Source organism: Crinia signifera, chromosome 4 (genome assembly GCF_055691185.1).
Source record: "Crinia signifera chromosome 4, ASM5569118v1, whole genome shotgun sequence".
Lineage (NCBI taxonomy): Eukaryota > Metazoa > Chordata > Amphibia > Anura > Myobatrachidae > Crinia > Crinia signifera.
The window spans coordinates 103175578-103202065 of NC_139220.1; the positions used below are offsets into that span (position 1 = coordinate 103175578).

The 26488-nt window shown below is 46.5% G+C and overlaps 1 protein-coding gene across 2 annotated transcripts in view; it reads right to left on the reverse strand.

Annotated features, from left to right (window-relative positions):
- Positions 1-26488, reverse strand: part of ITFG2 (integrin alpha FG-GAP repeat containing 2) — a 58726-nt gene that overhangs the window by 19638 nt on the left and 12600 nt on the right. For both annotated transcript variants that reach the window (XM_083182100.1, XM_083182099.1), the window contains exon 8: positions 24122-24175. In XM_083182100.1, coding sequence (XP_083038226.1) covers positions 24122-24175 — 54 coding nt within the window. The remainder of the gene's footprint in view (positions 1-24121; positions 24176-26488) is intronic.

Sequence of the window (26488 nt, forward strand, 5' to 3'; positions counted from 1 at the left end):
TGATCTGACATCTTCTAGTTCACCAGACTCTTCTGACGACTCCTTAGCTTCACATTCAAACTCATCAGATGAATCTTCCTCCGGCGTAAACTCGGCTTGCACTCTAGACCTTTTAGTCGATTGACTCTGTGCAAATTCATTCTTAGAGACAAAATTCTGTTTCATCCATGCCATTAACTCCTTAAGCATTTCCGACTGTTATGGCTTCATAGCCACTTTAGACTGTGCCATTTCACACAATTCACACACTGATTTCTTCTGACTTGAAGCAAAGGTCTGATCACATGTCATGCACACTGCTTCTATAAACTTTTTCTTTGCTGTCCTCTTCTTGTGTACAGGAGAGACAGGCACACTAAAATGCAGAGAAACGGGGGGAGGTGGCCTAGCGGGCTTGCTGAGTGCACGCATCTTAGCACAGCTCCCGTTGCCCAGCTTTCCCAAAAGCCCTAAAAAGCCTTTTTTGACGCTACATACCCCGATTCTTCCCTACACCCGGTCTGCAGACTCACCCGTCCCAGCTCCGGTCACGAGATCTGACGGCTGCATAGTCGGGACGCACCGCTGAACGCTCCCACAGGCTGAGGCCTGGGGACTGTGCTGAAGCCGGGGGCTAAAGTTCCGACCCCACCGCCGGAGGCGTACATCGCGGAAGATCCTCTGTGCCGCCCTACTCACAGAGAGGCTTGCCACCTCCTGCCCTGCCACAGATTACCCCCGCAGACATACCTTAAGGCTCGCCACCCGCCACTGACGGCTGAAGGACTGTGCCCCGGCGAGCGGAGGGGAGACGCGGCTGGAGTCTGGCCTGAAGCGCCAGCCAGGTGAGGAGGGAGCCAAATAAGGGGTGGAGGGCTGAAAGTGACCCCACAGGGAGGCTGAGACGTCCGGGTGAGACTGTGCCCGCCGGACCCCACAAACATAACGGCGCGCCCGCCATTTTATGCCTCTCCATCGGCAGGCCCTGTGCTGCCCTATAAGAACTAAGCGGGCCCTATTCCCCAGGTCTGTAAGAGGCACTAACAAGCGAACTGGGACATTACAGAAGAGGGGACCACAGCACAGCTGAGGGGAGGTGCCCCAAAGACACAGGGGTCACCTCACCTGAGATTAAGATCCTACATAACAGGGGATTGTAAAAGAAGGACATTCTGCTCTGCTTCCACGGGCATCCCCATTACTTAGGCTATCCTGGATCGCCATCTAGTGGGGAAAGTGAATACAACACCCTGATATATTCTTGCTTTGAATCATCCCATACCTCTTTATACAGAACTTGCTTGCAGACCAATTGTGTATTGGATAATTCTGCTTCTCAAGGAGGATACCCCTCAATAGACCCTTACTCACACAGACATACTTTACAGGAGTGCCCCTGAGTGGAGCCTTCAGCCCACTGTCGACAAAACCATCTTAGCAATAATGATCTGACAACAACAGAGACCCGCAGGCCATGACCCCCTAAGCACCCATACAATATGGGGTGGTGCAGTCGCTAGTCTACCACCAGGCTAATCATACATCACAGCTCCTCCAATGGTACAGTACATTGACAAGGCTATCCACACGTCCACCTTCTTCTAAATATCCAGTCCACTTATGGGGAAAACCAAAAGAAGCTCGCAGGCACCGGTGTCTAAAAACCAGAACGACAGTCAAGCTCAACCCAATATCTTCCGATATCTCACGCAGGGTTCTGGGACCACTACCGACGAGACCCAAGCGCCATCAGGCCGCTCGCAGTCACCACAAGACCCCCTTCAGATGGATTCCCTAACGAATCCTTCCGCTTCACAGAACGCAGAGGTCACGCTGACAGAAGTCCTAACATACCTCCGCACCCTACCAACCAAAGCAGACCTCCCATCCAAGAAAGATTTTCTTGACTTAGAACAGTCATTACGCGAATCAATTAAAATAGAAGTCTCGACAATCCAAACCGACCTGAGGCAGACGACGCAACGAGTCTCAGACCTGGAAGATCAAACCGAAGACATTGCCAACTATCAGGACAAACTCTACGAAATCGCCGCCACGCATGCCCAAGAACTGGCAACGGCGTTTAGATGATATCGATAACAGAGGGAGGAGAAACAACTTACGGATAAGAGGCCTTACAGAGGATATTCAGGGCCCGGGCATCGTAGACGCGCTCACGAAAATCTTCAATGAGATAACTGGCGCCATACCAGATAATCCCATCATTTTTGACCGAGCTCACAGAGCCCTGAGACCCCGTGGGCTGCAACCCGATAAACCCAGAGATGTCATCTGTCGGCTACACTACCACAGAGAGCGAGAAGACATCCTAAATAAGGCCAGAAAATTAGAATCCATTGAATTTAACGGCGACAGAATCCAAATATTTCCTGACCTCTCATGGAGTACCCTCCAACAGCGACGCCTTCTCAAACCCCTTACTGATCTACTTAAACAGAAGAACGTCAGATTTCGCTGGGGCTTCCCACTGAGTATTCAGGCATCTCACGAAGGTAAACTGGTGACTTTACAAACTCCAGAGGACTTGGACTCATTCTGTAGAGCTCTGGGTATCTCCAGACCACACCTCTCCGAATGGATACAACTAACAAAACGGCTGGACCCCCCCCACCCTCCGCCCGGTCGCACGCACTGGCATAAGGTGGGCGAGAATGCCGGTGCAGCTATACCTATTGGACTGACCCAGCCTGACGCAGTGCCTTGAAAACGCACGGAGATATAACCAATGAAAGAGAGTTGAGTTGTCTTATTTAACTGTTGCGTTCCTAGTTATAAGTTCAACCTATTGAAAGGGTCTCTGACCTCCTTTGTTACTGTTAATGTTAGGACACCTTGGTCCCTTCAAAATACTCATAGGATGTACTAGGTGATTAGGGGAAACTTCAAATAAATCATTAGCAGTATGACGGTACTTAAACCGTTCAAACCCCCCTAGACCGCGACACCTAGGCCCTCTTTCCCCCCCCCCCCCAACGGTACAGGAGAGGTTTCCCTGTTTGAATCTCCCTGTAGTAAAAATTCAGGTTTTCCCCCGATCCCACTAACTAAGGAATTACCGGGCACCGTCTTAACCAACACCACCAGTTCCCCTCCTCCGCCTCCACCACGCTCTAATGAGCTGTGTCTCGTAAACTGAAAGGGGAAAATTAATAAGTGAACCCAGCCCCGAAGATCTCCTTTCCCTAGTGGGAAAACACACTTACTAGAAATGGATAGCCCTTAGTTAGAATATTCTGTGTACCAATAAGTGCTATAATGTTAATTATTTGATATAAGGTTTTTTTTTTGTTTTTTTTGCTCTACCCACGCCTGGTGGAGACTGCGGGCACTTACCCCAGTTCGGGTGAGCCACATTTTCCTTGGACTATGATGCCCGACGCTGGCATCACCAGTTCCAACAGTGGTTTAACACTTTTCTTGTTGAAAATTTGTAAATTTCTAACTTTTTCAAATGTCTCTTTTTTCATTCCCCTCTCTTTCTCCCCCCTCTCTTCCTCCCCCCCTTCTCTCCCTACACCCAGGGACCGCTCCACCTCAAAACATCTTGGTAGGATCTGGACAAGGTATGTAAACCAGTGCGCTAAATAACCTTAACATGCCGCAACCCAACACAGTGTCACTTAACTTTTGTTCCCTAAATGTGAAGGGGCTTAATGTGCCAGAGAAAAGGTCTTCTTTAGTTAGAGAACTCAGAGCCAAAAAAATTGATGTGGCTTTTCTACAAGAAACGCATTTTAAATTGGGTTCCTCACCTAGATTGACCAGCCACCACTACCCCCTAGTATACTCTAGCAGTAACTCCATGGGGAAGTCCCTGGGGGTCTCCCTGTTACTATCTCGCAGAATACGGCCCACTGACATCACACACCACACCTTAATAGAGGGACGTTGCCAAATACTGAAATGCTCAATATCCTCACAAAAATATACATTTGTGAATGTGTACTTTCCCAATACAAGACAAAGACAATTCTTTGGTAGGATCCTACGTCTTATTGAGCCATTCAGAGAAGGTTGCCTCATGATAGGTGGGGATTTCAACTGGTCATTAGACCCTCTGTTAGATTGCAACCCAACCCCTAGTTCCCTGCGTATACGGGACCATCGAAAAATTAAGCAACTTTTACACGATCATCAATTGATAGACGCGTGGAGGATTCTCAACCCCTCAGCTAGGGACTACACTTTTTTCTCGTCCCCTCACTCTGTTTATTCTCGCTTAGATTATTTTTTGGTAGATCATCAGTTCCTCCAATATTTTACATGTAGTGAAATTGGCCCGATCACCTGGTCAGACCATGCCCCTATCTACATCACAATGAAAACCCCATCCCCTTCCCCCCGCCCTTGGACCTGGCGATTTAATGAACTCTTCCTCTCCGACGTTAGATTCAAAACGGAACTAGCCACAGCAATCGCTGAGTATATCACCAACAATGATAATGACCTAACATCCCCAATAACGATAGGGGAAGCACATAAATGTGTGATCAGGGGAAAGTGTATACAGCTGGGGTCCTTAATGAAGAAGGAGAGGGAGGCAAGGAAGGTGAAACTAATCGAACAAATTAAATCCTTAGAGACTTCCCATAAATCCACACTCTCTCCAGACACGTTAAAAGAACTAACCGAAGCCAGATCAATGCTCAACCAATTAATACGAGATAGAACTAAACTTGAGCTGCGCAAGTGCAGGCATAAATACTACCTCTGGGGGAACAAACCCAGCTCCATGCTAGCGAGGGCCCTAAGAGACCAAAGAGCTCAGGCTTACGTACAGAGTGTAACAGACGCGGAGGGGAAGAGGGTCCACACCTTCTCCCAGATAGCAAAAGCTTTTGAGGAATATTACACTCGGCTGTATAATTTAAAAAGCGACCCCTCTCCATCAGACAAACTCTTACTTAAACAAAAGATCAACAAATATTTAGCATCTGTACAATTTCCAAAACTCTCTGATGCAGATCTGACCTTACTGGAGAGACCATTTACTATAGAAGAGGTAGAACAGGCCCTGTCCAACACCCCCTCTGGAAAAAGTCCAGGCCCAGACGGGTTCCCGATAATTTACTACAAATCTTTCAGTTCGTCACTGATGCCCCTCTTCCTAAAGGCTTGTAATGCCATTTCAGGAGAGAAGTTTTTCTCCCCGCAAAGAGGCCCATATCTCTATCATCCCAAAAGAGGGAAAGGACCCAGCTCAGTGCTCGAGTTATAGGCCCATCTCACTTTTAAATACGGACCTGAAATTATTTGCCAAACTTCTTGCCTTAAGGCTTGGACCCCTTCTCCCGGAGGTGGTACACGGGGACCAGGTGGGCTTTGTTGCAGGTAGGGAAGCAAAGGATAACACAACCAAGGTGATTGACTTAATACACTTTGCGAAGCTTGGGGAAGCTCACGTGGTCCTCCTGTCCACTGACGCTGAGAAGGCGTTTGATAGGATAGACTGGACCTTCATGGAAGCCCTCCTGGAACACATGGGAGTGGGCCCGAGCTGTCTCCATCGTATAATGGCCTTATATAGCACCCCCACGGCACGGGTCCGGGTCAATGGAGCCCTATCGAACCCAGTCAGGATTCGGAATGGCACCCGCCAGGGCTGCCCCTTATCTCCCCTAATCTTTGTATTATGTATGGAGGCCCTGGCGCGTGCGATTCGGATGAATGATGACATTAAAGGTGTTCGGGTCGGCAGACACGAGCATAAACTGGCGCTATATGCGGATGACCTACTGGCATCCATCTCGAATCCAACCACATCGCTGCCGTCGCTGATGTTGGAATTCGAGAAATTCGCACTTCTATCCAATTTCAAAATCAATTTTGCCAAGTCTGTAGCCCTGAATATATCAGCCCCAGATGGCACAGTGGAAGGTCTAAAAAAGGCCTTCCCCTTTCACTGGCATCCAACGCACATCAAATACCTAGGGGTTTTGTTGTCCAAAGACAATTCAAACCTGTACCAGCTCAACTTTGTGCCCCTGCTCGCCAGCTTGAAAACCTCAATTTTAAAATGGTCAACACTTAAACTATCCTGGCTGGGCCGAATTAACACAATAAAAATGAACATCCTCCCAAAAATACTATTTCTGCTACAAGCCCTCCCAATTACAATACCCCCCTCCTACTTTAGGGAACTACAAACTATCGTAAGTAAATTCATTTGGGCGAATCGCAGGCCTAGGATATCCCAAAAAGTTCTAGTCCAAAGTCGCGAAAGAGGTGGCCTACAACTCCTTGTGGAAATGTCCAGACCTATACCATCTAAACAGTGGCCGGCTATTGAAGGTCACTCAGTAGGGGTATCCCCAAAGGTTCTCCCGTGGCTACGGAAGATCCCACTGGTAAAGCACCCCACCCTGACCCCTACACTCTCCTGCTGGGGCAGGTATAGGTATCTGCACTATTTTGACCCAGGCGTGACGCTCCTTACTCCGTTAATTAATAATCCTGAATTCCCTCCGGGATTCAATTTACGGAATCTCTATAATCGCTTTTCAGTGGAGATGTCCCACCTGGGTCAATTAGTAGATAGGTCTGGCCTTCGTTCCTTTGAGGACTTGCGTAGAGATTTTGACCTCCCGACAGGTCTCTTTTGGTTCTACCTCCAGATCAGACATTATATCTCCTCCCTCCCTAAACGAAAGCAAGGCTGGGAACCAACTCCCTTTGAGTCGCTAATACTGTCCAGGGAGACCCCAAAACACTTGATCTCTAAATTTTATCAAATATGTCTTAGCAACCTGCCAGACCCAATGCCTGCGTATACAGGGGCATGGCACAAGGAGCTGGGCCGAGAGCTGTCGGGGGACCAATGGAGTAAAATATTCCAATTTGTTTCCGCATCCTCCTCTTCTACCCAAACACTAGAAACCCAGTATAAGATACTTTCTCGCTGGTACAGATGCCCTTCCATACTACATAAAATGAATAATGCCCTCTCGGAGCTCTGCTGGAGGTGCGACCAACACACTGGTACTCCCCTGCATATTTGGTGGACTTGCCCAGTTATCCAAGAATACTGGCATCAGATCCATACCGTCTCAGAAAAGATCATTAATCTCTCCCTCCCTTTCAGCCCCGAATTCTGGTTATTCAATTTTATGGATATGCCCATCTCCCAATACAAAAAATCCCTAATTAGGCATCTAATGAATGCGGCTAGAGCGGTCATTCCCTGCCACTGGAGATCCAACAGGGCCCCTCCCATTATGCACTGGTTTCGTAGAATAGATCTATATATGTCAATGGAGGACATGTCGTCCTTCCTGAAAGGTACACCCCAGACATTTACTGCTACTTGGTTGAGCTGGCTCACCTATAAAGAATCTGCAGACTACTCCCACCATACCACACAAAGTCAGATCGCCGAGACGTAAAGTCCCCTGGGTACAACCCCTCCTCCCCCCACACCTGACCTCCCTCATCCTCCCTTCTCCCCCCCTTTCTCTCCTCTTTTCTCCACTCTCTCTTTGATACCCTTATTTTCTTTATAATCTGAACATCTTATTTTAAGGACTAATTACATTGCCAATACTTATTTGCTGACTATGTCTATATTGTCTATTGCAAAGCTAATACATTTATTTTTGTAACTGTCTTTAATGTTTACATGGCATTGTTGCATTACTAAGATGTACTATGATTTTCTTTAATAAAACTGATTGCACAAAAAAAAAAAAATGCAGAGAAACTACACTCAATATCTAACTCAAAACAAACAATACTGATGCCCAAAACCAAAGGGCTTACCTCACTGGGGCATCATCTGGCTTCTGAGGAGAAGGTGCTTCCATGGTAAATACTGCAGCGTTTCCAAACAGCATGCAAACACACCAACAAAACTGACGCCATCACAAGAGCCATTGCCGGCTATTTAACTGTTCCCTGTAGGTCCTATGAACTTCAGGACGGTTAAGCGGAACCAAAATCACTGCCCAGTGTTTCCGGTGGGACTGAATTCAGAGACGCAACTCCGGCGTCTGTGAGCGGAAGTGACGCGTTACCGGCACTTCCGCCCCTTCTGCCTTAACTTCTAGCGCGTGTAGCCGCGGCTTTCCAGCGGGGCTGCCGCACTGTCTCCCAAGCAGACCCGTTTCTTCCGGACACCATTCAGCTGTGCCTTGATGTTAGACCAGGTAACTGCCATGGCAGGATACAGCGTGCAAGGAGACGAATACCGCTGGCCTCCTGCACCTTCTTCTCCCCGGGGAGCCACCCCATTCAGCTCCGTGCTGATCCGAGGTAACCCTGTTTAAACAAAAATAAATCTGTCCTACTCTGTCTACTTCTAAACGGAGACAGGAAAAAAGATGCAGGGGAAGTGGAGGAGGGGTCCATTATACCCAAGGTGGGCGGTCCCAAGAGAAACCAATCCTGTCTGTTCTAGTGGGGGAAGGGAATATCCCAATGTATGGCTGCCATGGGGATCGTAGAAGAAAAGATTATATTTCCTATATAAGGTAAACATTACAAGTCATTATCATGAATACAAATGTTTGCGTGCCAATTTTCACACCTATTTTGTCAAACTCACTTGACACTCAAAAAGAGGATTTTGGTACTCACCGATAAATCCATTTCTCTGAATCAGCAGGAGACACTGGAGATTACATCGGGTTTAGAGCTGGGAATGCTGGGAGCTAGGCACTACTAAATTTGTTTCAGGGCAGGCTGGCTCCTCCCCTCTAAGACCCATCATACCCCCAGTTAGGAAATTGTCCTACTCGAGGAGATGGTAACAAAAAAACATAATTATACACTTGAATATAACAACTTGCATACAACAGTCATATTTAACTTTTAATGAACAGACCGGGCCTGAACTGGCCCCATAACCAACAGGATCAAGAGCTGGGAGGGCGTCCAGTGTCTCCTGCTGATTCAGAGAAATGGATTTATCGGTGAGTACCAAAATCCTCTTTTCTCTCTCATGCAGCAGGAGACACTGGAGATTACATCGGGGAGGTACCAAAGACCGTTCCCCGGGCGGGTGAGCTCTGTGGATCCTGCAACACCAACCGACCAAAGTTTGTCGCCGGTGCTGCAAACGTGTCAAATTGGTAAAAGCGAACGAACGTGTTCACTGATGACCATGTGGCTGCCCTACAAAGCTGAGATGCTGAAGCCCCTCGCCTGGCAGCCCATGATGTGCTTACTGACCTGGTTGAATGTGCTGTCAGCACTGACGGCGGAGTCTTTCCTGCATGAATGTATGCTTGCCGAATGGTCAGCCGAATCCATCTGGCCAATGTTTGCTTAGACGCTGGCCATCCTCTGCGGAAAGCATCGTATAGGACGAACAAACAATCCAATTTCCGGATCTGTGCGGTTCTTTTGACATAAATCTTTAGAGCTCTAACTACGTCCAGGGAGGATTGAGACGTAGGAGCACCCTGAAAAGAAGGGACCACGATTGGCTGATTTATGTGGTAAGAGGACACTACCTTAGGTAGAAAAGACGGGTGAGTCCTCAGTTCTGCCCTGTCTTCGTGGAATACTAAATACGGCGCTTTGCAGGATAGTGCACTCAGCTCGGACACACGCCGTGCTGATGCTAGGGCGAGCAAGAGTACTGTTTTCCAGACCAGAGATTTTAAAGGAACTTCTTCCAGAGGTTCGAACATCTCTGATTGTAGGAATGCCAGGACTAAATTTAAGTCCCACGGCGGAGCCGGTGGAACGAAGGGCGGTTGTATCCTAAGAACCCCCTGTAAGAAAGTTTGAATTTCCGGAATGAGGGCCAACCTCTTTTGGAATAGTATCGACAGTGCAGAGATCTGTACCTTAAGTGAACCTAGGCGGAGGCCACCGTCTAGGCCTCTTTGAAGGAATAGTAAGAGCCTGGATAATTTGAATATCCGAAACGGCCACCTCTTGCTTGTGCACCACTCAGCATACGATCTCCAAATGCGATGGTAGTGAGCAGCTGAAGATGGTTTACGCGCCTTCAACAAAGTGGGGATGACTGCCCTTGGAATCCCTTTTTCCTTCAGGACCTCGGATTCAATAGCCACGCCGTCAAATGGAGGGAGGCTAGGTGTTGATGATGGAATGGTCCTTGTAGCAGTAGGTCGTGTCTCTGCGGTAGAGGGTATGGTTGGTCGGCCAGCAGCTGTTGGATGTCCGAGAACCAACTTCTCCGTGGCCAAAACGGAGCGATTAGAATTGCCTGTGTTCTTTCCCTTTTCAACTTCTTTAGCACCTGTCCCAGTAAGGGCAGAGGTGGAAATAGATACACCAGGCTGAACGTCCACGGAATTGCCAATGCGTCAGTTGCTATGGCCCTTGGATCTCTTGTTCTTGCTACGTACCTTGGCAGGAGGTGATTTTTCCTTGACGCCATTAGGTCGACTTTGGGAGTTCCCCATCTCTCTGTGAGTTCCAGAAACACTTCGGGGTGTAGTGACCACTCCCCCGGGTGTAGATCCTCCCTGCTGAGAAAATCTGCTTCGAGATTTTCCACCCCCGGAATGAATATGGCTATCAGATGTACCTGCCAATTCTCCGCCCACTGGAGGATTCTGGTGACCTCTGTCATTGCTTGTCGGCTCTTTGTGCCGCCTTGTCGATTTACGTACGCTACTGCTGTTGCGTTGTCTGATTGGATCTTTACAGACTTCCCTTGAAGGAGATCCTGTGCTGCTATTAGAGCGTTGTAGATTGCCCTTAGTTCTAGAACGTTGATCGACAATAGACTCTCTTCTGCACTCCATCGCCCTTGAAGTCGAAGGTGGAGTACCACTGCGCCCCACCCTCGGAGACTGGCATCCGTTGTCAATAGGGTCCAATCCCATATTGCAAATCTGCACCCCTGCCTGAGATGGTCGGAGTGGAGCCACCTCAATAGGGCGTGGTGGGCTCGAGTGGATAATTGGATCTGTCTGTGTAGAAACAGATGTGATCCCGCTCCTTTCCTCAGTAGGTCTAACTGGAAAGGCCTTGAGTGGAAGCGCCCCCACGTTATAGCGGGAAAGGCTGCCACCATCTTCCCTAGAAGCTTTACACACAAGTGTAGTTGTACCCGACGGTGACTCAAAGTCTGTCGAATGAGCCTCTGTATGTCGCTGATCTTGTCGTTTCGGCAGAAATACTCTCCGCTCTCTTAAGTCCAGCCAGAGTCCCAGGAACAGGATCCTCTGTGTTGGTCGGAGCGATGACTTCTTGAAGTTGATGATCCAGCCCAATCTGGTAAGGGTCTGGACCGTCAACAGAGCATGATGTTTCAGCACTGCTGGAGATGGTGCCTTGACGAGTAAATCGTCTAAATACAGTATTATAGTGACCCCTTGGTTCCGGAGGTACGCTATAATGATCGACAGTGTCTTTGTGAAGACCTTGGGTGCCGATGATAAGCCGAACGGCAGGGCCCTGAACTGAAAATGTTCCTTTCCTATAGCAAATCGCAGATATGCTTGATGAGGCTTCCATATTGGTATATGTAGATAGGCATCCTTGATGTCCAGCGAGAGCATGTACTCGTTGTGTTCCAAGGATGCTATGACGGAGTGAATAGACTCCATCTTAAAGGGTTGGTAAGCCACCATCAGATTGAGAGATTTGAGATTTAAGATGGGTCGTACTGACCCATCCGGCTTGGGCACTACAAAGAGATTGGAGTAGTATCCCTTGCTCCTTTGAGTAGAAGGCACTGGGATGATTACCTGTGCAGCAAGTAAGGTGTCTACTGCACTCTGGAGTGCCATCCTTTTGTCTTGCGCAATGGGGAGAGCTGTAGTGAAGAATCGAGTGGGGGGAGGAAAATCGAATTGAATCCGATAACCCTCTGAAATTAGGCTGCGAATCCAAGGGTCCTCCGTTAGAGAGAACCACTGGGTTCTGAAGTCCAGTAGCCTTGCCCCCACTATAGACTCTCCTAAGAAAGCTGGCAAATTGTCATGCCACTGGTTTTTGAGTCTGCTTGGGCTCTGTACGGGTGACAGTGGCCTGAGGTCTACTTCTGGCACGAGTACCTCTTGTGGAGTGGAAACCTCGCCCCCTTCCTCGAAAGGAATTCTGTGGGCGAAAGGAATTAAATGACTGAAAAGACGGCCCTGTGTATTGGCGTCTAGCAGGTGGAGGTGCTGTTGGCAGGAAGGCAGATTTTCCACCTGTTGCTTGGGCTATCCATTTGTCCAATTCTGGGCCAAAGAGGACCTCTCCCGTAAACGGGAGACCCTCTACTGCCCTTTTAGATTCAGCATCTGCCTGCCATGAGCGGAGCCATAAAGCTCTTCTGGCGGATATTGCGTTTGCTGAAATGCGTGCGGATATCAAAGAAATATCCCGCTTCCCCTAAATAGTTAGCTGACTCTTTTATATGTTCCGCCAGTTGTCTTATTTCTTCTGGAGGTATGCCTGAGTCTAGTCCTTCTATAATCATGTCCGCCCACTTGGCATTGGCCTTGTTTACCCAGGCGGAGACAATAGCTGGTCTGAGTTGAGCCCCAGCTGCCATGTAAATAGTTTTAAGGGTGGACTCTAACTTACGGTCTGACGGGTCCTTTAAGGAGCATGCGCCTGGGACCGGTAGAGTAGCCTTTTTTGATAATCTGGACACCGATGTGTCCACTGGAGGCGGGGTCTCCCATTTTCCTAGGGCAGAAACTTCAAAAGGATAGACTACTGGAAAACGTTTCGGAATTTGGAAACGTTTGTCAGGCTGTTTCCATGCTGCTAACAATTTATCCTGGTTTGGACAGGGGAAAACTATGGAGGATTTCTTTGTTTGTCCAAAAAGGTCAAACTCCTGTGGTTCTGGAGCTGGATCGTCTGGTAATTTTAACACCTGTTTTACCGCCACAATAGGAGCTTCCACTCCCATGTGTGTGGGTTCAGGCTCAGGTTCTGGAAGAACCTCCTGTACCTCTTCTTATTCTCCTTCCTCCATTTCATTATAAGGAGCATGATCCTCCTCTGAATCACCCTCCCCTTCAGAGTACACAACCTGTAGAGGACGCTTTTGTCTCACAGGTGCTGTTCTCTGGGGATTTTGCATGGATGTAGCCAGGGTGTCTACAGATCTAGCCAGAGTAGCCACCCATGGAGGTTCTGCACTACGGTTTTCTGCTAATTCAGCAGATAACCTTTCCATAGTACCTGACAAGAGAGCTACCCATTGTGGTGTGGGTGCCTCCCCTGAATCACCTGCTTGGGAAGAAGGTGGAGAAACAGTGCAGGCTTTACATATATTTGTCTTTCCATCAGCAGAGTGCTGTGTAAATCTAGCATTACACAAAGTACAAATATATAGCTTCTGTGAAGCCTTGGTGCTTGATTTGCTGGAAAAAGAGGGGGAGGAAATAGTAGAGAAAAAATATGGGTGCACACTGCAGATAGCTTTAATTGACGTCCAACTGATGCTTACACGTTTAAAAATTAACCTTTATTTGACATAATGTTTAAAAAAGAAGTGTACTAATTACACCTTCTTATTAGAATAATAGAAAAGAAAGTGCAAAAAAAGTTTTGAAAAAGTGCTTAAAAAATCGTGATAAGGATGCTCTATTCTATTGTAGCTGACCCCTTATGTCTCCTCTCTCTTTTATTTTGAGGGGAGGATGCTATTTAGTGTGTGTTTACTAATTTAATCTCTGACCTTAGTGTCCTATCTGTCTGCTTCTACTATATTTGTCCGTTTTCCAGCAGACTATCTGATGCTGCTGTGTGAGCAGTGTCCCGTTACAATGTTGCCCTTTTGTGTGTAGGGAAACCTTGTAAGGGATGTTTGGATACAATTAAATGTTGCTCCTGGTCAGGATGTAAGTGGTATTTTTATATTCTTCACTTTCCACTGCTGGTTCTTTATTGACAGTGCTTATAGATATCGCAGTTTCTCTGATTTCATGTGGTAATTATACCAATTCTTATGGGGATTGAGCCTGTATGTTACACTTCTAGTTCGTTTTATTACAGCAATATTTTACAGTATCAAATAGCACCAAGAAAGGGAGTTATTATTTTATGGGCAATCTGTATAGGTATCAATATATGATTCTCAATTATCCCACAGCAGCGTCTCTGCAGCTGCTGGGGAGAGCAGGTGTACTTATTCTCTTCTGCCAAGTTATTGGTTCATATCTGAAGCCCCCCTAGGTGTTCTATTCTGGAGGTGTCCTATCGTGGCTGATTTTGCCAGGGTAGTCACTCGTTTTATTGTTTGCCGTTTCTTCTATTTTATTTGCTCTGAACGAGCAGGCTCTCTTGTTCCCTCTAATGTTTTATAGTTTGTGCAGATCGATCTCTTTAACTGTGGATTATCTGTTTTAATATTTGGATGTTAATTATAAGCACTGTTGGTACACACTATCCAATCTCTGCTTATACAATATTCATATACCTCCTGTCATATTGCTGCAATGCATTTACTTTGCTTTTATGTAATAAATTTGGTGGCAATCTCTGCTTTTATGTAATATATTGGTGGCAATCTCTATACTGTGTCACTCTATGCTGTGGATGATTTATGTTATACACATCCGATCTTTAATTGGTGACACACACTACCCGATCTCCCGTTCATACAGCTTGTGTCTGCCCCTTCTTGAATTTTGCGGTGCACTCGTTTTACATTTGGTGTGTTCACGGGTTAGTGGTGATCCTTATATAATGTCACTCAGTGTTTTAGGTATTTAGTAGTACACACGCTTCACTCTTTTCTCTGCAGTTTATGTATAGTCACTTTTAAGTATTTAGCGATGCATTAATGGTACACACTAACCAATCTTTATTCATGCAATTTATTCACTTCAAGATTCTATGGTGCACTCACTTTACTTTCAGTGTATATGCGGGTTGGTGATAACTTTCCTATTGTATTACTCAGCCCTGTCACAATTTAACAATGTGAAGTCTGAGAACGATTTATCCCTTTCTTCATAACTTGTTTTATTAGCAGACTGGCTTCATTGAACTCTGTTCATTATTGGTATACACCTTTCAGCCCCGTTTTATACCATAAACTGTGCAATCGCTATTGGTTATTTGGCAGTGCGTGTTCCTAGTTTTATTTATAGTGACTTATATGTGTAGTCTTCTATTGTGCTGTATGTCTACACAGCTATAAACAGTTAGAGATTGCTGCGGTATATGTTTAACACTGCAGCCGCTCCACACGTGCAGTGTATGAACGCTGACTGTTTTTTCCGATGCTGACAATGCAGTACCAGCGTGCCAGTACGATTCCAGACAGTAGCTTTATTCAACACACATAAGGGGTAAATTAAACATTCTCAGCATTATTCAGGTAATATTCCTGTATTTAGAGCTATCCTATATCACGCGCCTATGCGCATTTCACCGGTCGTGCCGGCTTCCTCAGGGCAAAGGAGGAAGCCGGCACGACCGGTGAAATGCGCATAGGCGCGTGATATAGGATAGCTCTAAATACAGGAATATTACCTGAATAATGCTGAGAATGTTTAATTTACCCCTTATGTGTGTTGAATAAAGCTACTGTCTGGAATCGTACTGGCACGCTGGTACTGCATTGTCAGCATCGGAAAAAAGGGATTTTTGTAAGAACTTACCGTTCGAATCCCTTTCTCTGATATGGTCCTGGTGACACAGCTCAACACTGGGATGTAGGAGGGTCCGAAGGAGCCAGGCACCTATCCTAAAGCTTTAGAGGGTAGGCTCCTCCCCTACTGCATCCCTGGACTCTTCAGTTCAACTTTCAAAGCCACTGGAATACATTAACTCAGTACAAACACCTGCACATTATCTGCACATTTTATAACAGAAACTGTTAACTTTTAACCATTTTAACATGAACATCATGAAATTCTGGCATACTTACTGAGCGTAAGGGAGGGATCGCTGTGTCACCAGGACCATATCAGAGAAAGGGATTCGAACGGTAAGTTCTTACAAAAATCCCTTTTTCTCTTTCAATGGTCCTGGTGACACAGCTCAACACTGGGACGTTCCAGAGCCGGTCCTTTGGGAGGGTACGCTCAGGTCTGCAGCTCTCAGCACTGCTCGCCCGAATGATGCGTCCTCCGACGCGAACTCATGGAATCTATAGAATTTGGCAAATGTGTGAACAGATGACCAAGTGGCAGCTCTGCAAACCTGCTCTGCTGTGGCCCCATGTCGAACCGCCCAAGAGGTGGCAACTGACCTGGTGGTATGCGCATTTATTTTGGCCGGTACTGGTCTACCCACTTTGGTGTAAGCAAAGGCTATCATAGACCGCAACCACCTAGCAATAGTCTGCTTAGATGCAGGCCAACCAATTTTGTGTACGTCATACAATACCAACAATGTGTCAGTCTTCCTGACACTCTTCACTCTGTCCACATATATGCGTAAGGCACGCACAACATCCAAAGTTCTCAATTTGTCCCTTTTCTTAGAACCCTCTGGGGGTTGAAACACAGGTAGAACAATCTCCTGATTTAAATGGAAGGTAGATACCACCTTCGGTAAAAACTGAGGCACTGTTCTTAAAACAGCCCTGTCATCATGAAAAATTAAGAAGGGAGATTTACATGATAAAGCTCCCAACTCTGAAACTCTTTTAGCAGATGCTACTGCTAACAAAAATACTAGCTTCCACGTAAGAAACTTAAAGTCAGCCGACCTTAAAGGTTCAAAAGGTGCCTTTTGAAGGCATTCCAAAACCAGTGATAGATCCCAAGGAGCTACTGGTTGCTTGTATGGAGGCTTCAACCTGGATACTCCTTGTAAAAAAGTTTGAATTTCCGGCAAAATGGCTATCTTTTTCTGGAAATAGATGGACAAGGCCGAGATCTGCACCTTCAGTGACTGAAGGCTTAGGCCCGATGAAAAACCATCTTGTAAGAATTCCATCATTCTTGATAGCTTAAAATGAGATGTATGAGCTTTTCTTCTCTCACACCATCGAATGTAAGTCTTCCAGACTCTATAATAATTTGCCGAAGATACAGCTTTTCTGGCCTTTATCATCGTCTGTACTACTGCGTCAGAAAACCCTTTTCTTTTTAAAATGATGGTTTCAATAGCCAGGCCGTCAAAATCAATCGATCTGAATCCAGGTGATTGAATGGGCCTTGTCTTAGAAGGTCTGGTCTCAGAGGTAGACGCCATGAGTCCACAGACAACCTCTGAAGCCTCGAGTACCAGGATCTCCTTGGCCAATCTGGGGCCACTAAGATCACTGGAACCTTCTGCCCTTGTATTTTCTTTAGAAGTCTCGGTAACATTGGTACAGGTGGGAATGCATAAAGGAGATCTCCCTGCCAGTGAATAGTCATGGCATCCACTGCCTCCGCTAGTGGATCCCTTGTTCTGGCATAGAACCTGGGCACTTGACGGTTGATCCTGGATGCCATCAGGTCCACATCCGGAGTTCCCCACCTCGAAGTGATTTGGTGAAACACCTGAGGGTGTAAGCTCCATTCCCCTTCCTTGAGCTCCTCCCTGCTCAGGAAGTCGGCTTCTATATTCTCTATCCCCGGGATGAATATAGCCGATACAGCTGGAACATTCTGTTCCGCCCATAGGAAGATTCTGGACACCTCCCACATGGCCAATCTGCTGCGTGTACCTCCCTGGTGATTCAGATACGCCACAGCTGTGGCATTGTCGGTCTGAATCCTCAAAGGGAGGTTCTGTAACCTGTCTCCCGCCAAGGAAATCACTTTCCAGACAGCTCTCAGCTCCAAGATGTTGATTGGTAACGCTGATTCCTCTGCCGTCCACAGGCCCTGAAGCCTGAGATCCAGGACTACTGCCCCCCAGCCCCTGAGACTGGCGTCGGTAGTTACTATCAACCAGTCCCAGGTCTGTAATGACCGACCCCACTGAAGTGAATCTATTTCTGTCCACCACTTCAAGGATTCTCGGGTGTCCGAAGACAGCACTATCATCTCGGATTTCATGGTCAAAGTGTTTCCTGACCAGGCTGACAAGATGTTCCATTGGAACCTCCGAGAGTGGAACCTGGCAAATTGAAGCGTCTCGAATGACGCCACCATCTTCCCCAGAAGCTTGAGGCACCTCCATACTGAAATGCTCTGAGCCCTGAGAATCTCCTGGACTAGGGTGACCAGATCCCTGGCCTTTACCTCCGTGAGGAATACCCGATGAAGATGGGTGTCTAGTATGACTCCCAGGAATTGGAGCCTTTGCGACGGTACCAACTGAGATTTTTGCAAATTTAAAATCCAGCCGTGAGCCTGCAAAAAACTGATGGCCTCTGCCAAATGACTCTGCAGCAAGACTGCTGACTCTGCTTTGAACAGGAGATCGTCCAAATAGGGTATGACTGTGATTCCCCTGAGCCTCAGCACCGCCGCCATTACTGACATTATCTTTGTGAATACCCTTGGCGCGGTTGCTAGCCCAAAGGGTAACGCCCGGAATTGTAAATGCAGGTCTCCTATGGCAAACCTCAATAAGGTCTGATGCTCCGGGTGTATAGGAACGTGCAAATATGCGTCCTGGACATCCATGGACGCCAAAAATTCTCCCTGGTCCAGACTCAGGAGTACTGACCGTAGGGACTCCATTTTGAAATGGTCTACCCATAAATGAACATTTAGGGATTTCAAATTTAGTATTGGTCTGAAAGACCCGTCTGGTTTGGGCACCAGGAACAGCGTGGAGTAAAAGCCTTTCTTCCACTCTGCCCTGGGGACTGGTGTAACCACCCCTTTCTCCAAAAGGGAGTGAGCTGCTCTCACAAGAGCTGTACGAAGCCGTGCCTCCTTTGGTAAGGATGTGGGGATGAACCTCTTCGGAGGCGGCCCTCTGTAAGGGATTTTGTAACCCTGTGTTATAATATCTAACACCCAGGCATCCTGGCCTAAAGCAGTCCAAGCGTCCCTGAAGAGTGTGAGACGCCCCCCCACTTTTGTCACTGTCGGGCGAAGCCCCTGACAGTCATGCAGAGGGTTTATCCTCTCCCTTTGTGGCTGGCTTCTTGTGAAAAGAGCCAAATTTTGACTTCTGTGTCTTGCCTCTAGAGGACTGAAACCTTCCCCTGAAAGACTGTCCTCGAAAGGACGCACCACCTCTAGGGGAGGGCCGAAAGGACGGCTTAAAAGCAGAAAATCTTGACATCTGCTTTGCTGAGGAGGCCGGCAGGAATGTACTTTTGCCGCCCGTGGCCTGTTTTATAATCTCCTCTAGCTCGGTACCAAAGAGTACCTTTCCTTTGAAGGCTAATGTTTCCAGAGCCTTCTTGGACTCATTATCTGCTTCCCAGGCTTTAAGCCAAAGCACTCTCCTGGCATTAATGGAGACTGTGGACACTCTGGTAGCCATTTTAATAGCTTCCTCCTCTGCTTCCACTGCATATTCTGCTGCTGCCTTAATCTTTTCTGCAAGCAGTAATGCACCAGGGTCAGCCTGCAGCACGGTGCATAATTCACCAGCCCACTCTATCATGGCCTTAGAGACCCAGGCTGAAGCAATAAGGGGCCTTAAGGTAAACCCCACCCCTTCAAAGATAGCTTTGAGGTTTCCCTCCAGCTTTTTATCCACAGAATCTTTGAAAGCTGCACCGCCCTGTACTGGTAATACAGTAGCCTTGGACAAACGTGCCACTGAAGCATCCACCACTGGGACCTTTTCCCAGAGCTCCGCATGAGACTCTGGCATGGGGTACAGACTAAGGAATCGCTTAGGCATCTGAAGCCTCTTATCAGGAGTTTTCCAAGCTCCTTCTAATAATTCCTGTAACCCCTCATCTGAAGGAAAAGTAACAGCCTCCTTCCGCTGTCGCTTAAAAACACCCTTAACAGGAGTCTTATCCTCCACAGTCAGCTTTAAAGCCTGCTTCACAGCTACAATGAGATCCTCTATACCAGCAGCAGAGTTCTCTTCCAAATCATCACCCTGATCCCAGGGGATGTCATTATACTCTCCTTCCTCTTCATCTACCACAGTAGTTAAAGCATAAGACCTTCTAGGGGTCCCTGCCACATCATCCATTTTGTCCAGCATTTCACTGAACCTGTTAATCCCTTTTGCAGTATCCTGCATCACCTGAATCAGTGCAGGATCTGCCTGGGTAAGAGGCAAGGAGCCAGACGACTGCTGAGATGATGGCATAGGTCTCTGTGATTCTACCAGCCCATCACTCTGCCTGTCCAAAAGCTGCACCAAAGCGTTTACTGACCTGCCTAGGGCCCTGGCCCACGCAGGTTCCATATGCTCTGCCCTATGGGGATCGCTGCCCATGGGTCTCACATCAGCGCAAGTAATACATAAGCCCCCCTTGGCCATCTGCTCAGGGACAAACTTTTGTGTGCAAACATTGCACGCGCTCAGTGCATTAAGGGCTCCCTCCCCCAAAACCACAGCCTGATGCTCAGACATGATGCAAGTGATAATTGTATATCTAACAGTATACACAGTGCAAACAATTGTACAAGCGCTTATACAAAGTCAATGCACCCAGTCACTTAGCTGTCTGTAGGTTTCTCTGCGGGGAAGCGATGCCCAGGAAATCCAAGTCACTCTGCCAGGATCAATTCGCCAGCTCAGCTCCGCTGCAAGCGTTCTGAAAGGCGCCAAAGTCAGAGTGAAGGAAGAGACCAAAGTCCCTGCTGCTGCGGGGTCCGTGACCTTTTGGCGCCAACCACCCCCAGCTAGCCGCTCCTTAGGTAGGATTTCCTTGTTCCAGTGTCTCCCCCTCAAATGGGGACCACTTGGAACATGCCTGTCACAGCGCTGCTGTCCTCTCAGTCAGGAGCTCAGCGTGTAAGCTCCGCATAAAATGGCCGCCGCCATCACGGAGCGCCTGTCCCCCATGATCCCCACCTAACTGTGGAGCCGGTTTCAGGCAGCTCCGGAGCCCAGGCAGCCTCTTAATAGAGGCTATGAGCGCAGCACAGGGAGACCAGACAGCGTCTACCCTGTGCACAGATAGCTGACAGGACGCGCTTCTGTCAGCTCCTGCCGCGCTAGCAGTGTGAGGATTCACTATGAAAATCCTCACACTGTGCCTACCTAGCTAGGGTAATAGTTAATAAAATAATAAAAATCCCCTAACTACTCTAATTCTTCGGCTGCTCCTGCAGCCCTTTAGAATAGCACCCACTCCAGTGGGCACCTAACACGAACTGAAGAGTCCAGGGATGCAGTAGGGGAGGAGCCTACCCTCTAAAGCTTTAGGATAGGTGCCTGGCTCCTTCGGACCCTCCTACATCCCAGTGTTGAGCTGTGTCACCAGGACCATTGAAAGAGAAAAACAGTCAGCGTTCATACACTGCACGTGTGGAGCGGCTGCAGTGTTAAACATATACCGCAGCAATCTCTAACTGTTTATAGCTGTGTAGACATACAGCACAATAGAAGACTACACATATAAGTCACTATAAATAAAACTAGGAACACGCACTGCCAAATAACCAATAGCGATTGCACAGTTTATGGTATAAAACGGGGCTGAAAGGTGTATACCAATAATGAACAGAGTTCAATGAAGCCAGTCTGCTAATAAAACAAGTTATGAAGAAAGGGATAAATCGTTCTCAGACTTCACATTGTTAAATTGTGACAGGGCTGAGTAATACAATAGGAAAGTTATCACCAACCCGCATATACACTGAAAGTAAAGTGAGTGCACCATAGAATCTTGAAGTGAATAAATTGCATGAATAAAGATTGGTTAGTGTGTACCATTAATGCATCGCTAAATACTTAAAAGTGACTATACATAAACTGCAGAGAAAAGAGTGAAGCGTGTGTACTACTAAATACCTAAAACACTGAGTGACATTATATAAGGATCACCACTAACCCGTGAACACACCAAATGTAAAACGAGTGCACCGCAAAATTCAAGAAGGGGCAGACACAAGCTGTATGAACGGGAGATCGGGTAGTGTGTGTCACCAATTAAAGATCGGATGTGTATAACATAAATCATCCACAGCATAGAGTGACACAGTATAGAGATTGCCACCAATATATTACATAAAAGCAGAGATTGCCACCAAATTTATTACATAAAAGCAAAGTAAATGCATTGCAGCAATATGACAGGAGGTATATGAATATTGTATAAGCAGAGATTGGATAGTGTGTACCAACAGTGCTTATAATTAACATCCAAATATTAAAACAGATAATCCACAGTTAAAGAGATCGATCTGCACAAACTATAAAACATTAGAGGGAACAAGAGAGCCTGCTCGTTCAGAGCAAATAAAATAGAAGAAACGGCAAACAATAAAACGAGTGACTACCCTGGCAAAATCAGCCACGATAGGACACCTCCAGAATAGAACACCTAGGGGGGCTTCAGATATGAACCAATAACTTGGCAGAAGAGAATAAGTACACCTGCTCTCCCCAGCAGCTGCAGAGACGCTGCTGTGGGATAATTGAGAATCATATATTGATACCTATACAGATTGCCCATAAAATAATAACTCCCTTTCTTGGTGCTATTTGATACTGTAAAATATTGCTGTAATAAAACGAACTAGAAGTGTAACATACAGGCTCAATCCCCATAAGAATTGGTATAATTACCACATGAAATCAGAGAAACTGCGATATCTATAAGCACTGTCAATAAAGAACCAGCAGTGGAAAGTGAAGAATATAAAAATACCACTTACATCCTGACCAGGAGCAACATTTAATTGTATCCAAACATCCCTTACAAGGTTTCCCTACACACAAAAGGGCAACATTGTAACGGGACACTGCTCACACAGCAGCATCAGATAGTCTGCTGGAAAACGGACAAATATAGTAGAAGCAGACAGATAGGACACTAAGGTCAGAGATTAAATTAGTAAACACACACTAAATAGCATCCTCCCCTCAAAATAAAAGAGAGAGGAGACATAAGGGGTCAGCTACAATAGAATAGAGCATCCTTATCACGATTTTTTAAGCACTTTTTCAAAACTTTTTTTGCACTTTCTTTTCTATCATTCTAATAAGAAGGTGTAATTAGTACACTTCTTTTTTAAACATTATGTCAAATAAAGGTTAATTTTTAAACGTGTAAGCATCAGTTGGACGTCAATTAAAGCTATCTGCAGTGTGCACCCATATTTTTTCTCTACTATTTCCTCCCCCTCTTTTTCCTATATACATATATTAGAGAAGGGTAGCACCACTCCTCTTTTTTCAATAGATTGGAAAACTAAAACTTTAAAGAAATTAAGTATAAAATAATAAAGAGATAGCAGATAAAGCTTATAAAGACGAACAAAAAGACTTTCAGTGCGGAATAAATCCCTCTTTCCCCCCTTCCCCTCACTCTTTTGCTTGATTTGCTGGTCATGATTGCAGCACAAACCCGGTCTGTGAATTATATTCACTGATACCTGCACGCACAGACACACACAACACAGACTTTGGGGTGTTGGGTCCTGGAGGTTAGAAACTACCACCTATTTGCCCTGTACTGTCCTCACGAGGACAAAGAATTTTCCCCACACTACTGTGCTGTGTAGCCAAATGCTGCTGAACACCTATAGGGAGAAGCAGACATTAACAAGGCTTTAGCGTGTGTGTTCTGGCCGCGCCATGCCGCTTACAAACAGCCTCAGGCTTCTTCCCGCCTGCACCCTCACCCAAAATGGCGGCTTCCCGCGCTCCCTCCGACGCGCTGTTCTGGGTTCCAGCCGCGCACCTGTCCCTAAGCCTCCGACAAGCACTCCTGCGTGCACCGCCGGAGACCGGGGGAGCGCGGCTCTGACCCCCCGCTGTCTGAGGGATAGCGCGCGGTCGCGATGCAGTTTGCGGTACTCACTGTGTCTGTGTCTGACGGTCCCTTCGTAGGCGGCCGCAGGAACACTGGAAAGTCTGGCAGACGCCTTTAGTGAGGCTCTGACAGGCTGCTTGGTAGAACCAAGGGCGCAGGACACCCGGACCCACACTTTTAAAAGAAGCAGGGAAGGGTTCCTTTCCTTTAAATATCTTCCGCTTTTGGAGCAGTGTAAAAACTGTGACCAGCTCCCGTGGCACAATTTTCTAACTGGGGGTATGATGGGTCTCAGAGGGGAGGAGCCAGCCTGCCCTGAAACAAATTTAGTAGTGCCTAGCTCCCAGCATTCCCAGCTCTAAACCCGATGTAATCTCCAGTGTCTCCTGCTGCATGAGAGAGAAAGGTTAATTATCTAATACTGATGACTGCCTGCATCACTACACAGAGAATACTCACCATCCAGTGTGCAGAGTGCAAACAGACCAGCCTCTCCGTTTCCCACACCAGGTTCTAAACAGAGATAACAGATCTGATCACAGGAGGAATAGTATAATAGGCTAGTATAATTAATAGGAAGGTCACAATTATAATGGTGTAATTACAGATACATTATACAATTGTGCAATGTTTAAAGACTGGAAAAATAACTTAAGTAAATCTCATCAATAGCTAACAGAGCGCAGTGTACAAACAGATGCTTGTATCTTGAAAGCCTGAATTATGCAGGAATGCGAGTTCCATCAACAAGGTTCCCCACCAATGTCCCTTTATTTATGGCATACTTACTCAATTAGTGTTTCCCAAACGCTCATGGCCCGCTCAGTCAAGGTGCTAAGGATCAGAATATATAAGAGGTAAGTGCGTATCGCCAGGTGCTCCTGGGTAGAGGTGGAATTTCTATTCTAAAATAAAATAAAGTATAAAAATATAATCGAAAACAAGGTAAATATTACATCCCTATGAGGCACTGGTCTCTATTGCTCCAGACGATGTTCATTGGTCGCAACGGTGAATATGTGGAGAGAAGAGGCAACAAAATTTGTGTAGTGACGTCGTGGGCAAAGAATAAATGGGGGAAATCAGCAGGATAGCGTACCCCGACTTACAGGACAGGGGAATTCAAGCATATAAAGGTTTCTTTAGCAGATAATGGGGGATGCTACAAAGTCAAGTAGCCTTGATAAAGAGAAAAACCATGTCTCGAATCATGTTGGCCTAAAGAAGTCCGTCTGTTTTCATGTTACCCATTTGGACTTTATTTTATTGTTTTTGGACACTTTTGGACTCTTATTTTTCATGCAGGTTAGTTTTCACCCACACTTTACTGTGCAGCAACCCATCCGGACGGGAGAAAGGAAAAAACATCTGTGATCTCCAACACCTCATAATGAGGTAATATTTCCCTTTTTTTCTATTATATTTTACATAGAAATTCCCCCTCTATGCAACATAGGAGTGCCTGGTGACACACACTTACCTCTCATATTTTCTGATTCAACTTTCACGTGTGTAAGGGAACAGACCTCTGGTTTGAGCCTAAGGCAGGTCCTAGAAGTGCTCAGCCCCTCAAACCATCTTCTTGACACCAAGGTACTAAGGATATTTATGCAAGAGCACAGAGGCTTAATTAATACCCCAGTCCGTTTGATTTACCCACCTGTGCTGAGGGAATATCACTGTAGTGTAAAGACAATGGCGTTATATATCCATGTACTCAAGACTTTGTAGCTGACACTTAGAAAGCATATTTATGCCTGCACTTGTGTATTTCCACAGCATTTTTCAAATGACATCTTATATCATATCAGGTTTTAGGTATTGGCACAAGGCTGAACAAATTTATTTATGAATTGCAATTAATTAACAGACGTCTGGACTCCGGGAAATGCTCATTGAGGCTCCCGCATATGGTCATCAGTGACATAAGTTGAGAAATCTCAAATTATTTTAAGGATAGGAAAGTGGTTGTTCCCTCTAAAAGGTCCATATTTTGCCCATCTGAAAAACCCTTTTCGTCCCTTTTCATCAATTTACCCTGGGGAAGCCATCCACTTCCTCGCTATACCAACAGATGCGCGGCCTGGGCAGTGATGATGTGGGAGCGCGCATCAGCACTCACCATTGCCCCGTACACACAGGGCGGTTTTCAAGCTGAAAGTCGCTCAAACGAGTAAACTGAGAGTCTTTCAGCTGAAAGTCGGCCAGTGTGCACAGGGCTTAATTAATCTGTACTTAGTTTTTCTCTGGATAGCTCAACACTTAGTCATTTTAATTGATTATTAATGGTGCATATTACTTTACACCAAGAAGCTAACATTAATTAAAATCAATCACACCTGCAGCAAATGTTACACCACTGCATCCATTTATCTGACCATCTATAGGCTGAAAAATCACACAAAAGTAAAAAGTTCTCAAATCATTTACAAACCTGAAGTAAGACTTCAAACTTCTAATCAGAATATTCGGTACTTATGTAGTAACTGGGCTGCCGATTTTTTGATTGTATGCCTTAAGTTAAGGCATACAATCAGATGCGATGCGATGCGATATCGCATCGCATCGCATCCGATATCGCATCCGATATCGGATGCGATGACCCGATTTTTCCATAGGAATCAATGTTAAAATGATTCCTATGGAAAAATGGGTCCTTTTCATACCCCTACTATCCAAGTGGGCATGGAGTTGGATATAAACCTGTGGCGAGCGTAGCGAGCCACCGAGCCCGAAGCGTGGCGAGCGAAGCGTGGCGAGCGAAGCGAGCCCCGCGAGGGGACGGTATTCGTCCCCTCGCGGGGCTCGCTTCGCTCGCCACGCTTC